General features: G+C 42.4%; 1 protein-coding gene across 11 annotated transcripts in view; it reads left to right on the forward strand.

The window, feature by feature from the left end:
- The window catches only part of UNC80 (unc-80 homolog, NALCN channel complex subunit), a 135,008-nt gene that overhangs the window by 34,546 nt on the left and 85,623 nt on the right, over positions 1 to 14,839 (forward strand). For 4 of the 11 annotated variants that reach the window (XM_038143434.1, XM_038143438.1, XM_038143435.1 and 1 more), the window contains exons 12-21: positions 1,037 to 1,305; positions 1,928 to 2,281; positions 3,060 to 3,206; positions 5,057 to 5,204; positions 6,570 to 6,718; positions 9,195 to 9,361; positions 10,043 to 10,144; positions 12,110 to 12,324; positions 12,820 to 12,926; positions 13,433 to 13,592. In XM_038143434.1, the coding sequence (XP_037999362.1) occupies positions 1,037 to 1,305; positions 1,928 to 2,281; positions 3,060 to 3,206; positions 5,057 to 5,204; positions 6,570 to 6,718; positions 9,195 to 9,361; positions 10,043 to 10,144; positions 12,110 to 12,324; positions 12,820 to 12,926; positions 13,433 to 13,592 (1,818 nt within the window). The remainder of the gene's footprint in view (positions 1 to 1,036; positions 1,306 to 1,927; positions 2,282 to 3,059; positions 3,207 to 5,056; positions 5,205 to 6,569; positions 6,719 to 9,194; positions 9,362 to 10,042; positions 10,145 to 12,109; positions 12,325 to 12,819; positions 12,927 to 13,432; positions 13,593 to 14,839) is intronic. The other 7 variants (XM_038143439.1, XM_038143443.1, XM_038143440.1 and 4 more) reach the window with 5 other exon arrangements.

Here is a 14,839-nt window from a genome sequence, read left to right on the forward strand (position 1 = left end):
CTCCTAATTAATATGCCAGTTCAGTGCTAGCACAACTGCACAAGCTGTCAGGAAATGTGATTGCCACTCTGGCGAGTTGCTATGTGCATAATGTAACCAGTCCATCACTGAGTCATGGCTTATTAAATGTATTAGATGTCATTAGTTCATTAATTAGAATATATTTATATTTAATAGCCAGAGGAAGAGGTTCTTTGTCGTTCTCTAGCCCTGTTACTTTACTGTCTGGCAGATAGTGGTCTAAACAATCCTGTGGGTGTCTTTCTACACTGGAGGGTATATATATACCTTCTATATGCACTAGAGGGTATATAAACCTACTTACAAAGCACTAGGTGTGGGAAGTTATGAGCACTGGGGCCTGGAAATCTGCATGAGCTTTGAAAATATGAGGCATCCTAGATAAAAATTTGCACTTAAAGCCAGCTTGATAACCTGAGCAATTCAAAGTTCCTCTCTCTGAGCACTGAGCTTAAGACTGCAGTGCCTTTCTCATCAGACAGCTATGCATTTTGGAGATAGTTTAGACTGTCACAGGTACTGTTTTTTTCAGCTCATGTGATGAAATTTTCCAGATTGATACAACTTGGAAAGCTGTTTCAAATTTGTGCTGTAGTGCTGCTACCTTCACCCCTGCTTTTCAGCTGCAGAGTTCTTTCTCTTTGCCTTGCAGGGACACTGCTGCTTTTAAAATGAGGCACTGGATTAATGCAGGGAGAAAAATCCTTTTGGATTAGATTTAGAATGTCTGAGTTGCCTGATCTACTTGACTGCCCATTTAACATCAGCTTGAGCTGCCAGAGAACTGAACTGCTAGAACAAGCTTGGGGTTGTTCTAATTTACACTGTGTTAAAAGAAGAAATGAATTTACCTTTGCTCCCTGTATGCATGATAGGAGTTAGGAACTTGTGATTTCTTTTAGCGTTACAAACCACTTTAAGAGCTGCTCCCTTGAGACAAGCTCAGCCTCAATCTTCTATTCTGTAGCTCTAGAGATAGAAATTTATTTACAGGTCGCTGTTTTCCTCCCTGCAGTGCGGTCCCAGATCTCCACCATCACTGTGGCCACCTTCAACACCACCCTGGCCTCATTCAATGTGGGGTACGCCGATTTCTTCAGCGAGCACATGAGGAAGCTTTGCAACCAGGTGCCCATCCCTGAGATGCCCCACGAGCCGCTGGCATGTGCCAACCTCCCACGGAGCCTGACGGACTCCTGCATCAATTACAGCTGCTTGGAGGATACGGATCACATTGATGGAACCAACAGCTTTGTCCACAAGAATGGCATGCTGGATCTCTCGGTAATTGGCAAGGAACGAGGAAAGCCAGGTCCCTCTTCTGTCAATATAGCTGTTCCATTGAGATCAGGGGTTTGATGGGCTTTTCCTCCACCTCTTTATATGACTTCTCTCAGCAGTATATAAAGGTCAGTCAGATACATTTGTGCATATCCTAAAAGTCTCCTCTGAGAAACTGCAACTCCTCTTACTCCTTGCAAGGAGCGCATGTGCATGTGGAATGCACACATCAGATCTTGAGTGGTATTAAATAATGGCTGTGTTCCTGGGGCATGCACCCAATTCCCTATAAAATAGTCTAAGATTGAGTAGCACCTTTCTTCCAGCACCTTAAACCTCACTTTTTCTGCTTTCCCCTTAATGATTTGCCGGCTCTTGGTGCACTGAAGCAGTGTTCTCAGGCTCACAGATGACATCTCATGGTTTCCTTTTCAGCCTGACTGTGCCCAGCCTGTGGTTTGTTGTCTGACATCTAGGTTTTAGGCTTTTGGTATTTAGGGTTGTGTATTATTTGCTCAGAGTTTGTACTGTGTCCGCTGTAATGAGTTTCTGGAATCTAGAATTTCTATGTATTTCTAGAAGAGGAAATAATTCTGGCTTTAAATATGATGTTTGAATCACTCAGGTGGTCCTGAAGGCTGTTTACCTGGTTCTGAACCACGACATCAGTTCCCGGATTTGTGACGTGGCACTGAACATTGTGGAATGCTTACTGCAGCTTGGTGTGGTGCCCTGTGTGGAGAAAGTTCGGAGGAAGAGTGAGAACAAAGAAAATGAGGCCCCTGAAAAGAGACCAAGTGAAGGATCCTTCCAGCTTAAAGGGGCTGCTTGTGGTTCAGCCTGTGGCTTTGGGCCACCTCCAATTAGTGGAGCTGGAGATGGAGAAGAAGAAGGAGGTGGTGGAGGAGGTGGTGGAGGTGATGGAGGTGGTGGAGGAGGAGGAGGGCCATATGAGAAGAATGACAAAAAACAAGAAAAGGTTTGTCTTGCTTCTCTCTTTATGTGGTTCCAAATGTACTCTAATGTCTAAGATTGAGTATGCATGTGTATGCAACTGCCCTTCTGTTTTGCTCTGGTGCTCACTTGGGGTTCTGCTGAGGAAACATGATTAGCAATCAAGCACTGTAACTACTGCAGAGGAGCAGCTGCCAAAAAATGGAGTTTGTGAGCCTGGCATGGACATTTTCAATATCTTGACGAAGTGTTTGCAACCCTCAATGACAATGTTTTTTTCAGGCTATTATAATGTTTTTTTTCAGGCTTATTATTCATAGCTTGTAAAGGAAAAATGGAACCCAGTGTGTGAGCACATTTTCTTTTTTATTTGATTACTAGAAGTCTTAGATTTTTCAGTATTGCTATGAGAATTGGACAAGAGATGCTATATTGCTGACCTCTGAAGCTGCAACTTATAGGAGCATAATATCGAAGACATTCTAAAAAGATGCTTGGTTTTCTACTCAGCCAAGCCAACTCTCTGTTTTTCAGGGTTAATTTTTTGAAGTAAGTTCTGAATGGTATGCATAGCAGCATGTAGGGACTTCACGTTTATGGCACAACATTTTGATGGGAGCTGAAAAGGAGGCGGCTGGTCTCTAAACTTGAAAAATAATTGGAGTAAACACTTCAAAAATAACAGCTCAGTAATGGAGTGTCTGAGATGAGAAATGGAAAGCAGTTTGTCAAAAGTAAAATGCTAACAAAATGCCAGTGGCTGTGCCAGGGTTACCCACTGTCCTTCCCTCTGTGACCCTCAGGATGAAGGCCCATCTGTCAGCACCCATAGGCTGGCACTCACAATGCTGATCAAAATTGTGAAGTCTTTGGGCTGTGCCTATGGTTGTGGAGAAGGACACCGAGGGCTCTCTGGAGATCGCCTGAGACTCCAGGTATTTCGGGAGAATGTAAGAGAATTAAAGCTCATTAAAGTGTCCCCCCCTGTACTGCTGAGATGGCTGCCTGCCCCCTCTGTAGCTTTCCCTGTATTGACAGTAAATGTGTTGCTTTTTGCCCCAGCTCACAGACTGTGTTGCAGCCCAGCCGTAGCAGATTTTCAGCTGTAGTGTTGCCTTCCAGTCCCTGGGGCTTTCTAAGGGCACACCTGGGGCCCAGGGTGCTTCTGGCCACCCCAGCGGATGGGTTGGGACAATACATGGGAGCAAATTCCATGTGTGAGCTGGTGTTAGTGATTTTTCACAGGACAGTACCCCAAAAGAGTATGCTACTTACGAGAGGCGCAGCTATCTTGGGTTGCCTATGCAAATCCAAAAGTGTGAGGTGTAAGTATGTCCACCTTTGCTAATGGTGATTATGACTGATTGCTGCTGGGCTGCTCCATCAGCTCCTGATGGTTGGAGTGCACTGTATTTGCACTGTACTTGTTCTATTGTTCTGCAAGGACTCACTTGTGCCCTTTTGAAGGATACGGTGGGTCATCACTGTTGATTCCTAACATTTTTTGGTTCTGCCCTAGTTAAGACATTGGAAAGTATCCAGAATGTAGCCCAGACATCAGATTTAATCCAGAGGAGTTTGTCTCCTTGAGATCAGTCCAACTCCCTGTTAAATGGGAGCCTTTCAAGGGCCTTCTCAGTGCATGCCTCCTCCTCACCTTGTGTGCTTTTTTCATGCACAGAAGGGGGCATTTTTCATGGCTATAATGAAAGTTTACTAATCCCATGGGATGTGTGTGAACCAGATTCCTCTCCAAGGCTTTGGTTTGCTTGAGCCGTGCCAACAGAGCTATAATTAGGTTCTGGGCTCTGAGCTCTGAGGTTCATTTCTCAGAGATGGATTGGCTGCTCTGTGTCCTTGCAGTGTTCCTGTGTTAGCTAGATTTCCAGATACTGCAGGAGTGGACACAATTGGCCCAGATAGGGTGAGAGAGTCCCAGTGGTAGCAGTAGAAAGGTTCTGCACAGAGCACTGGTTGAACAGGTACCATATTCATCACCATGTCAGATAGATTTTTCTGTTGGAGCTGAGCCATTCAGACCTATGCATAACATTGAGTATAAATGAATATGTCTCTTGGAACCAATGTTCCTATCAGGCCCATTGAATTGAGGAAAATATTTTTCTACATGTGTAAGTCTGCTGCATTTTCTGTGTGTTTGTCTGGCCAAACTGCTTTGCATGCAGCGTTTGTGTTGACTGCGTGGACAATCATGTCTGAGTTTACTGGAAAGTTAAGCACCCTATTGTAGATAACAGGAGAGTTCATGTTTCCTGTAGAGATGATATTTTAGATTCTTTTAACTCCAGACTTCATGGGGCCCCAGTAGGATGGATAGTTTTGTGATAAGAAGTTGACAATTAATAGCTTTTAAGCAAAAAGTTGGTGTTTCATATCGTGTAAATTGGTCATTGGGTATTGGGGCATTCATTAGGTTGGGTCTGAGATGGGGGGTGAAAAATCAGATGCCTGAGGCTAAGAACCTGTTCCACCAAGGCACTGAGCATTGACAGAGGTGGTGCATTCCCAGTTCCTTTACATCCAGTGGGATTTTGCTTTGGGGTTTAGCAGAGGAAGAGAGGACAGGAGATACAGCTGGTAGTGGCTTTATCACCACCTCAAACAGTGGCACCCAAACTGGTGCACTCTCTTTGGGGCTGAATTTCTTGTTGGCTCCAAAGGTGAACCTGTCCTCTTAGGGGACCATTCAGAGACAGCTAAGTGCAAAATTACCTTGCTCTTGCTAGCAGAACTTGAGCATGTGCTTTGATGTGATATGATTTGATGGGCACTGTTGTAGGCCCAGAACTGCCTCACGAAACTGTACAAACTGGACAAGATGCAATTCCGGCAGACCGTGAGAGATTACGTGAACAAGGATTCTCTCAATAACGTGGTGGATTTCCTGCATGCTTTACTGGGATTCTGCATGGAGCCAGTCACTGATAGTAAGTACTCCTGGCATCAGTCACTTGGGTATCTTAAACTGTGCCATCAGAAAGAAGCCACATTCTTGTCCTTCACAAACTACAAATTGTGATTTGCTATTCTCAGAATATATAAACTGAATCCTTAGCCAGTGGGGGTCAAGGGAGTTGGACCTCTTTGGATCTGACCACCCAGTGACCTTGCCTTGAGACCTTGTAGCACACAGTGCCCCTGAAATTGAAGGGCTTCCTTTGATTCATCCTACCTCTTGTTCACGGCTCTTCACAAAAGAGATTTTCATTAAACCATGCTTCAGGCAGGAAGTTTTCCGCTTCATGACCTGACAAGGCACCAGGTGGAATAGCCTGTTTAATACACAGTTTATTCTGAATGGAGGTATAATTGAGCTTTAAAACCCTCTGTGGTGCCCCAGAGCTTAGAAGGTGGCACAGTAAGCAGCAAGGACTGCTTGAATGAACAAGAATATGGACACACAGATGCATATGCCTGCACCAACAAATGCATGTGCATGTGTGTACATAGGGGGGTTTGAGGATTTATTTTTAAGTTAGGAAAATTATGTTCTATATTAGAACAAACATTTATGTTTGGTCACTGCATGAAACAACATTTAAGAGTGACTGTTTTCAGAGTAGGAATAGCTCCTCTGAAACACTCAGGGAGTCTGACTAATTTATTCACCTGTCTTTGATGCCAGGAATTTCAGAGAAAGCATCAAAGAACATTATGTAGCCAGCTTTCATGAGGAAGATTCCCATATGACATTTCCCTAAGTATTCATCAATTATTGACGGGCTTATTCTTTGAAACATGACGGCTTATACAGCTCTTGAAAGTATTTTCTCTCATCTCAGGAAACTGGGATGTTTTTGTAATTCATGTAAATGCGTAATGCAACTTTTTTGAGTCTTTGTGAAAGCTTGGTGCTCTTGTGCACCTTCCAAGAAAAGCATTCCTATAGGTTCAGAAGATTTTTGTTTCATGGGTGTTGTCACTTTGCTGCTTAATCAAACACCTCTTATCCCTTAGAATGGTAACTAGAAAAACTGGAGATACTGTTAAAATTTTAAGCCTTATTCTGCACTTCTTTATATAAGAGGTGCGGATGGAACAAAGCTAGAATTGTCCTGATATTTTCAATCCTTTTTCATAATACAGCTCTTTCTGGGAAATACTTCCATACTTATCATTCATTTTACCCTTTGCTTCTGCTATATTTTTTGTGGGATGGGACTGTGAGAACTGAGCATAGGCAATTAGGTGGAAACTTGTCTCATGTATCATAATCCCTTCACATGTGTCTTTAAGTCCTCTCTTTTAAACTGTTCCCAACAAGATGGCTTGCTTACACTTGAATTCTACAGATAAGGCTGGATTTGGGAATAACTTCACCACAGTGGACAACAAGTCTACAGCCCAGAGTGTGGAAGGTATTATTGTGAGTGCCATGTTCAAGTCATTGATCACTCGCTGTGCATCCACTACACACGAGCTCCACAGCCCAGAAAACCTGGTAAGCCCTTGATACCAACTTAACAAAGTGATTGTCTCCCTGTACTGGGCACTAGTGAAGCTGCATCTCAGAATCTGGGGACACTCAGAAATTTTTTCCCTAAAAAATGGAAATGGGGCTGGGGAAGAGTCTGGAGCACATGTCTTACGAGGAACAGCTGAGGGAAACAGTTGTTTAGCCTGGAGAAAAGGAGGCTCAGGGGAGACCTTCTTGCTCTCTACAGCTTCCTGACAGGTTGTATCAAGATGTGGGTCAGTCTCTTATCCCAGGTAAAAGTGACAGGACAAAAGGAAATGGTCTCAAGATGTATCAGAGGAAGTTTACATTAGATATTAGGAAAAAATTTCTTCACTGAAATGGGAGGTCAGGTATTGGAACAGGCTGCTCAGGGAAGTGGTGAAATTGATGCCTTGTCAAGGCTGACCTGGAATAGAGGCTAGATGGAGTTAAAGAATAAAGTAGGGATTTATTAAAAGGCCTCAATGAATCCACCTTGGGCAGCACAAGAGCCCAGCCAGGGCCACACCCAAGATGAACCAAAATGGTCACAAAATGGACGACTGGTCATGAGGTCTCTCACTTTTATAAGTTCTGGTCCATTTGCATTTTGGAATTAATTGTCCAATTATAGCTTTGGGTTATGAAGTCCCATCCTTCTTGTTTTTCTCTCTTCAGTCTCTGTTGTTTATGCTCTTGGGCCTGAGATTTGGATCATTTGTCCTTGGTCCCCAGCTAGAGAAGGAATTTTTTTGTCTCCCCACTCTGTGAAGAGAGCTTACTGTCCCCTAATATGAAAAATATAAAAGCTAAAACCAGAGGCATCAAAATCACTATCTCTGAAGGGATTTAAAAGATATAAATGTGAATGTGGAAGCAGGGACATGGTTTTTTGGTGGACTTGACAGTGCTGTGTTAATGGTTGGATTCAAGGATCTTAGTGGTCATTTCCAACCTCAGTTCTGTGATTCTGAGACCATAGCTGCAATGAATGCCTTTCAGCAAAGTCAAAGGCAGATCACTTGGTTAACCACGTGGCCCTCTGGTGCCAGACTGTGTGAATTACTGAACAGCAACTTGGTAGATCTTCCCAAGGTTTAGACAAACTTTCAATTTACTGAACACGTGGAGGAAAGGAAGGTGTTGCTTTTTGCTGTGTATGTGCTGTCTTCCCAGAGCAGTCAGTAGACTGGATGACATGAGTGCTCTTCTTCCAAAGTGGTGTACTCTAGCAGCTCTCAGGCCCCCTGCTTTATTATCAGAAATTAGGATTTTTCATGGAAGCAAACAAGAAATGTTCTTGTATTCCATCCTTACAGCAGACCTGTGGAGACAATGAAGTCCAGCTAAAGGGGCAGTAGTGCTCTATGAGGTGAATGGAGCAGGAGAAGGAAAACCACATTAATGCCTTAAACCAGCAGTGTAGTCTACCTCTGTCCAAATCCTCTAGTTCTTTTGGGTATTCCTCCTTTGGAATGTTTCTTGTAAGAGATTATTTGGTGGCATACAGAAAAGCATGCCCCATTATTGGACCTAGCTTAGGAGCACCAAATGTAAATTTTTCTTATAAATTGTGTTTCTTCCACACCCTATTTTAGTGTGAAAGGTGAAACTTATCCCTAAGGGTACACTGTTAATTGTGCCTGTATGAAGAATACAGCATGTAGAGCAAGTCTGCAGATTTGTTGTTGTTTTGTCATTCTTTAAAGTCAATCTTGTGGTCAATATTTTACTTTTTTAAAAAAAAACCTTATTCAGGATACAGGTGCAATTAAGAGCTTGTTGGGTGGTTTTTTTTCCTTTGTTCCTTGCTGAGAATTTTCAGAATAATTCAAGGTCTTTCAGGAAAGCTCACAGATCAAATATCAAGCCCTGTAAAGCTGTTCCCTCTATCCCTTTGCCCTCAGATATAGAGGTGATTTGCACATCACAGATGTGTATGAACGTTCAGAACTAAAAAGGGCCTTGAGTGTAGGAGGGAGGTTGGGGAATGAGTGAGTCATTCCTCTCTCTTCATGTGATGTGAAGCTCTAAAATAATGAAAAAAAATCCCAAGACACCCATTGATTCTGAAAAAAAAACATGCAATTGTTTGCACTCTACATCCTCTCACATACACCTGAGGTATTTAATGCCTTTTAAGTTTGTGGTCTACATGAATGGCATAAAACAAACTTTAAGTCATCTTTGTAGCTCCCTTATTTCACAGGTCTTTTAGCCTCTGGTACCTCTCCATCTGCTGTATCCCATTGCAGCTCATGTTCCATAAAAATGCTTCTCCTTGTCTGTTTCTTCTGTGTGCACCATGAGTTTCCAGCCAAAAACCCCAAACCATACTCCTGAAGAGTAGATCACACAAGAGCCAGAGGAGAAGTAATGACCTGGTGAAGTACCTTAGAAAGTACTGACTCTCACTGCTTCTTTAGAAACTGCAGACTGAACTTGTTTTGTTTTTTTTTCATGGTGTCTTGCTGCTCAGGGCTTGTACTGTGATATCCGACAGCTGGTCCAGTTTATCAAGGAGGCTCATGGGAATGTATTTCGTAGAGTGGCACTCAGTGCCCTCTTGGACAGTGCTGAAAAGTTAATACCAGGAAAAAAGACAGAGGAAACAGAGCAAGAGCCAAAACCTTCTGGGAGCAAAAGGTGGGTGTCAGGAGGGAGAAGGTAAATGACTGACTTGCATATGACTCTATGACTATCTGTGCCAAGCACAAATATAGGAAGTCCCAAGGGATTGTTTTATATTTATAGCATGTCAGTTCTTGATGTACAGACTTTTGCTGTGGCAGCAGCCTCCTTTAAAATTTAATGATCTGAGACTGCAACAAATTTGCAGAGAAAATCATTGGCAGTCTGATACAAGAGGCATAAGAGAACAGGAAACATTGGGATAAGGAGAGGTTAAGAGAACTAAGAAGCATAGTGTCACTCCCAAAACACTCTGTGGATGTACATTTTAATGTGCATCACATCCTTTGGGATGTGTACCTGTTTTTCTGACAGGCAAACCCTGGTATGCAAAGCAAGTCCCAGAAGAAATCTAATACTGACATGCTTCTTTATCAAAAAGAAATTTCCTCTGGTGCTTTGAGGAATTTGTCTTATTAAAATGCTGGCAAGAAGGATTAAGAGAGTTGAAAAAGTCCTGAAAACCTTGACTTTGCTGCTAAGAGCTGATTGCTTTTTTTGGGAATAATATGTGAGTTGCTAAGGAGGCGGTACGTCTCTAAAGCTACTTTGCAGGTTTCCATATCCAGTTCTATGTGTTGACCATGAGATGGGCCATCCATTTCCTCTGGCTGATGATTTGTCTTGTCTGTGTAGGTCTGAGGCAGGAAGTGTCATCATTGACAAAGGCCAGGCCTCAGCTGCCCCTGATGAATGCCGGAGTTACGTCTCAAGCCGGCCAATGCAAACTCCAGAACAGTAAGTAAATATTGAATTGTTCAGTGTGTTCGTGCCAGCAGCTCCCTTCTGGGGTTGGTGCAAATGGGCAGGATAGCAGATTTACCTGTTTGGATGGTACAGCAAACTGTTGAGTGTCTACACAGGAGCTTCTGCAACCAACTGGGTAATGCCTGTTTTCAGTGCTGCCAACTGGACCCATCCTGGTTTTGGTAGGGAAACAGCAGAGGCTTGCAAATGACAGTGCAGGAGATTTTTCAATATTTTGCACCATGGTACCAGAGCAGTGAATAGCAATTCCTCAGAGATTTAACCACAACTGTTCCCCAAGCTTTGTTTGTACTCCCAAGTGATGTTTTTATTAATTTTCAGCTTCCAAGTTGTTGCTAAAAGCCATTAATGCTTCAGTGAGAGCCAGCCTATTCCTGACTGCCTTGGGCATGTTGTGTCCAAAGACTGGTGTAGTTCTCTTTTCAGTACAGGGAATCAACCTGCTGTTGGCATTGTACAACTGAGATCTATGTCCAAAGAATTCTGCCATTTACTATTGAATTAAACTTAGACAATACTCTTAAGAATTTTAGAAAATTCTACAAATGGCCACTGGTCCCTAAGTAATTTTTGGGCAAGTCCTTTAACTCCTCTGAATACGTGTCTATCTTGTTAAAGAGCTTTGAGAAGCACTACATGAAGGCATTGCTTGCTCAAGGGCCCAGAGCTCTACATCACACATTCTCCTGCCTTAATTGAGCCTGCGAAGTCTCACTATTGCTGAGACAGCAAGGATAACACAGCCTTTTACTGCTCTGCAGGATTGTAACAAGTTGTTCCTCTCTGAGCTCTGCCACAGCTGTGGGACATCTCAAGAATATAGTAAAAAATGTTGTCCCAATTCCAGTACTTAATGAGCAGGTTCACAAATGGCTGTCATCATGTCCTAAAGATTTCTGCTACAAACGCTTGTAGAAATTACTAATGTGGTCTTATAAATGTAGTTCATTTTGACATAAAGAATGTGGTTTACTTTCATGTGTAGAAACTAAAAATTTGTATGACCTGTTCAATGAATGTTATGAATGGAGAGGAGAGCTTAAACAAGTCCTGCCTTTGACTCAGATTTTGGTAGTACCTCTTTTTAGGGGCAGCCTGCGCCCCAGATCATTCTCACTCCTCAGGTTCTTAATAACAGCCAATTACATATATTCCAAAATTAATTATTTGTTTAATGGACACAAATTTAACTTGCATAAGACTGTAACTGATTACTTACTATGCAGGATAAACAAAAGAAACAACTAGTAGATGAACAATTTGGTGCAGTATAACAATAACTATATTACAGCTAGAGAAAAAATAGTTTCGATTAGGATTCAATGTATCTTACCATCCAGTTTCTGATGGGGCATACATAAAAAATCTTTTGCTCTCAGTTTCTGGGAAAGTAACCACCAAGATGCATCCAAGCTTGGGGAAGGAGCCTTACAGGTTTCCAGGGAGTGTGTAGGAGACTTCTGCCTCCATGAACATTTGTGTAGCTTTTATAGTTGTCAAGTGTCTCTCAGTTAATGATTGCTCACTTATCTCTTTACATCTCGCTCTAAAGGTGAGGGGTGTTCATTGTCAGCTGGGGTCTGATAATAACCAGAGATAATTCCCTTTTGGGCATCTGTCTGGCCTGGGTTATGTCACCCATGTGCACCAGCTGATGGACAGAGCAGATAAGCTGACTGGCATAGAGGGGAGATGATGTTCTGCCACAGTGGACAAGCACCTAAGGGCAGAAAAGATGGTTATTTTGTGTCTTGAACAACATTGAGTGTGTCCTCAAGCTTATGCCCCACTAAGAGCAGTATATTTGGAATTGACAATGAAACAACCTCAAGTAATTGAGAGGTTAAGAGGGTGCTGCAGAAAGGAATGCTCATTTCCCTGAGCATGCAAACTTCACTGAAGTGCAGTTCATGCTTTGCATACCTTCTGTTCCAGTGATGAGCAAATCCAAGGGGCCAATCTGGGACGCAAGGACTTCTGGAGGAAGATGTTTAAGTCACAAAGTGCAGCAAGTGATACCAGTAGTCAGTCTGAGCAGGACACATCCGAGTGCACCACGGCACACTCTGGAACCACCACAGACAGGCGCTCCCGCTCTCGCTCCCGAAGAATCTCCCTCCGAAAGAAACTCAAACTTCCCATAGGTAAATGTATGTCTCTTTCTATTCTATATTCATATTGCATGTGCAGCTAGACATAGCTGTCTTAAGAAATACTGCAGCACAGCTCCTTATTGTCTGTATATTCTCCCAAAAGAAGCTGTGATTTGCTGCTTGCTCCATTTTCCAGATGTGGAAGTGAGGCAAAGGGAAATGTAAGCAATTTGCCAAAGATATCAGGGGATATTTTTGTCAAAATAGATTAGTGAAACTTTTCCTCCAAAATAGCAGGCAAGTACTGAAATCTCAGAGGCACTGTTCCTGTCTGTAGAAGAGAAACATTCCAAATTAACATTTATTTGACAGAGAATATATCCATTACAATTCCCAGGACCTGGCCTTGCATGGTAGTTAATACATGTTACATGAAAATGTTACCTTATGCTTGTCTCTCATTTTCCCACACCTTAGTGTATCCACTGTGGAGAAATAGGTTATTCTAGGAGGAATGCTTAGATTTGTACTGAGTGGCTCATTCTGTAACAGGGAATTGGCTGAAGCGCTCCTCCCTCTCTGGCCTGGCTGATGGAGTGGAAGATCTCCTGGATATCAGCTCTGTCGACCGTCTCTCCTTCATCAGGCAGAGCTCCAAGGTAAATGTGTCAGGCTGGATTACAAAGAGCTCAAAAAGGCAGGATCTGGCTGGTTTTAGCTGCACATGGGAACATTTTTATTCAATATGGACTTTGCAGCTAGCAAGACTGTCAGAGAAATCACCAGAGTAGAGCCATGGGAATTTGACACTGGACTTCTGTACCTCAAGGTGAAGACTAGGTTAAACTTACACTGTACTGGTCAGTCTGCTCTGCTGCACTGAGAGGGAAGTGCAGGATCTGTCAACACACTTAAGCTTTACTTTTTTGGTCACGCTTCTCCTTCCTTCTTTATCCTTCCACAGCCTCTCAAGACAGACCAATCCTTTAAGCAGAAAGCTTAAAAGATGAAGTGCTTCAGCGTATGTAAATCTGTGCCCAGACCCAGCTGTGTTACTCTGGTGACCCTCACAGCCTCCCTGTAGATGTTTGTGTCCAACCAATGAGTGTGTAACCAAGATGCCCTGCTCTGGCCCAGGCTGACCAGCCCCTCTGTCCCCGCACAGGTGAAGTTCACCAGCGCAGTGAAGCTGTCAGAAGGAGGGGGGCCAGGAGGAGGCGTGGACAACGGGCGAGACGAAGAGGAGAATTTCTTCAAGCGTCTTGGTAAATGGCGCACCTGCCGAAGACACCCATCCAAGCTCCATCACACAGAAGAAAAAGATGGTTAGAAATCAGGGCTCTCGTCTCCTTTTTGCTTTCTTTTTATCATTTTTAAAAATATATTTCTTTCTGTATTTTACCCCTTTCCCTTTTTTCCTGCTTTCTCCATGGTTTTTGTCTCCATTGTAGCCTTCTCCGATTTTTTAGTCTTTGTAACTGTTTTCTTTCCCTTCCTTCTTGCTTTTGTTTTGATTTAGAAAAAAGCTGTGGTAAATTTTTTTTTTCTAAAAACAACCAGACTATCCAAATAAATTATACAATACAACATTTGGGCTTTTAAAATCAAATCAAATTTGGTCAATACACTTGAAAAATTGATACTTGCTTCAAAGCACTCATTCAGTTCAAAATTAGGTGTGTAAATCTTCTGTTGTCCAATACAACGATTCCATCCGTTTTTTTGTTTAGTTTTGTTTTTTCAATTTGTGGCTATTTGACAGTTTTAGCAAATATCAGCACAGAAATGGAAAACCCTACACAAACCTTGTTGTAATTATCTCTTTTCTTCTGTGTTTGCATGTCTAGTCTCTGCATACCATTCGTTAGGGATGCTGTCCCTTTTTCTTAGCACACAACATAAGAATAAAAACACTCCTTTTCTGTTCCACAGAAGTGTATTTAATTGTTATGTATTTTCAAAGTCAGCAATGTCTGAAAAGTGCTTTTATGAATAATACAAGGTCATGGTATAATCTGTTTTAAGATCTCATGCAGTCATTGACATGCTCATGTTGTCAGCTCAAAGCACATCCTTCTTGCCAGGGGGATAACCTTGTATCTTGAAGTTCTGTTACTTTTTTTTAAGGCAACACAACTGGATTCCCAAAAACACACAAAAATGAGTCAATTTTGTTTTTTGGCATGATTTCTGTAGTTTTATAATATGCTACATTTTCTGGCATTATGTTTGGTTTTCTTCTGACATTACACTTTGACATTGCATTGTGTGTATTTTGCCATCCCCTGTCCCAGACCTGCCGTGTAATGCATATAAGGCATCTTTAAGGCCAGTGATAATTGCAAAATATAAGCATATCTTGTCCCTGTAAGCTGGTGATTATCTGCCACTGCTGAGTGGTGGTGCCTTTCAGTTAGCTCCTAGATGAAAAGTATTGTTCCTTTGTGGGAATGCATCAGTTCAGCACCTTGTTGTGGTCTGGTAGCATTCCCCAGCAATGGAAGAAATTCGTTTCTTCATCCACTGCTTTGTGCTGAAGTAGGTATGCAATACTTCCACCATATTTTAAAAA

The sequence above is a fragment of the Motacilla alba genome, chromosome 7 (genome assembly GCF_015832195.1).
Source record: "Motacilla alba alba isolate MOTALB_02 chromosome 7, Motacilla_alba_V1.0_pri, whole genome shotgun sequence".
NCBI classification, from domain to species: Eukaryota; Metazoa; Chordata; class Aves; order Passeriformes; family Motacillidae; genus Motacilla; species Motacilla alba.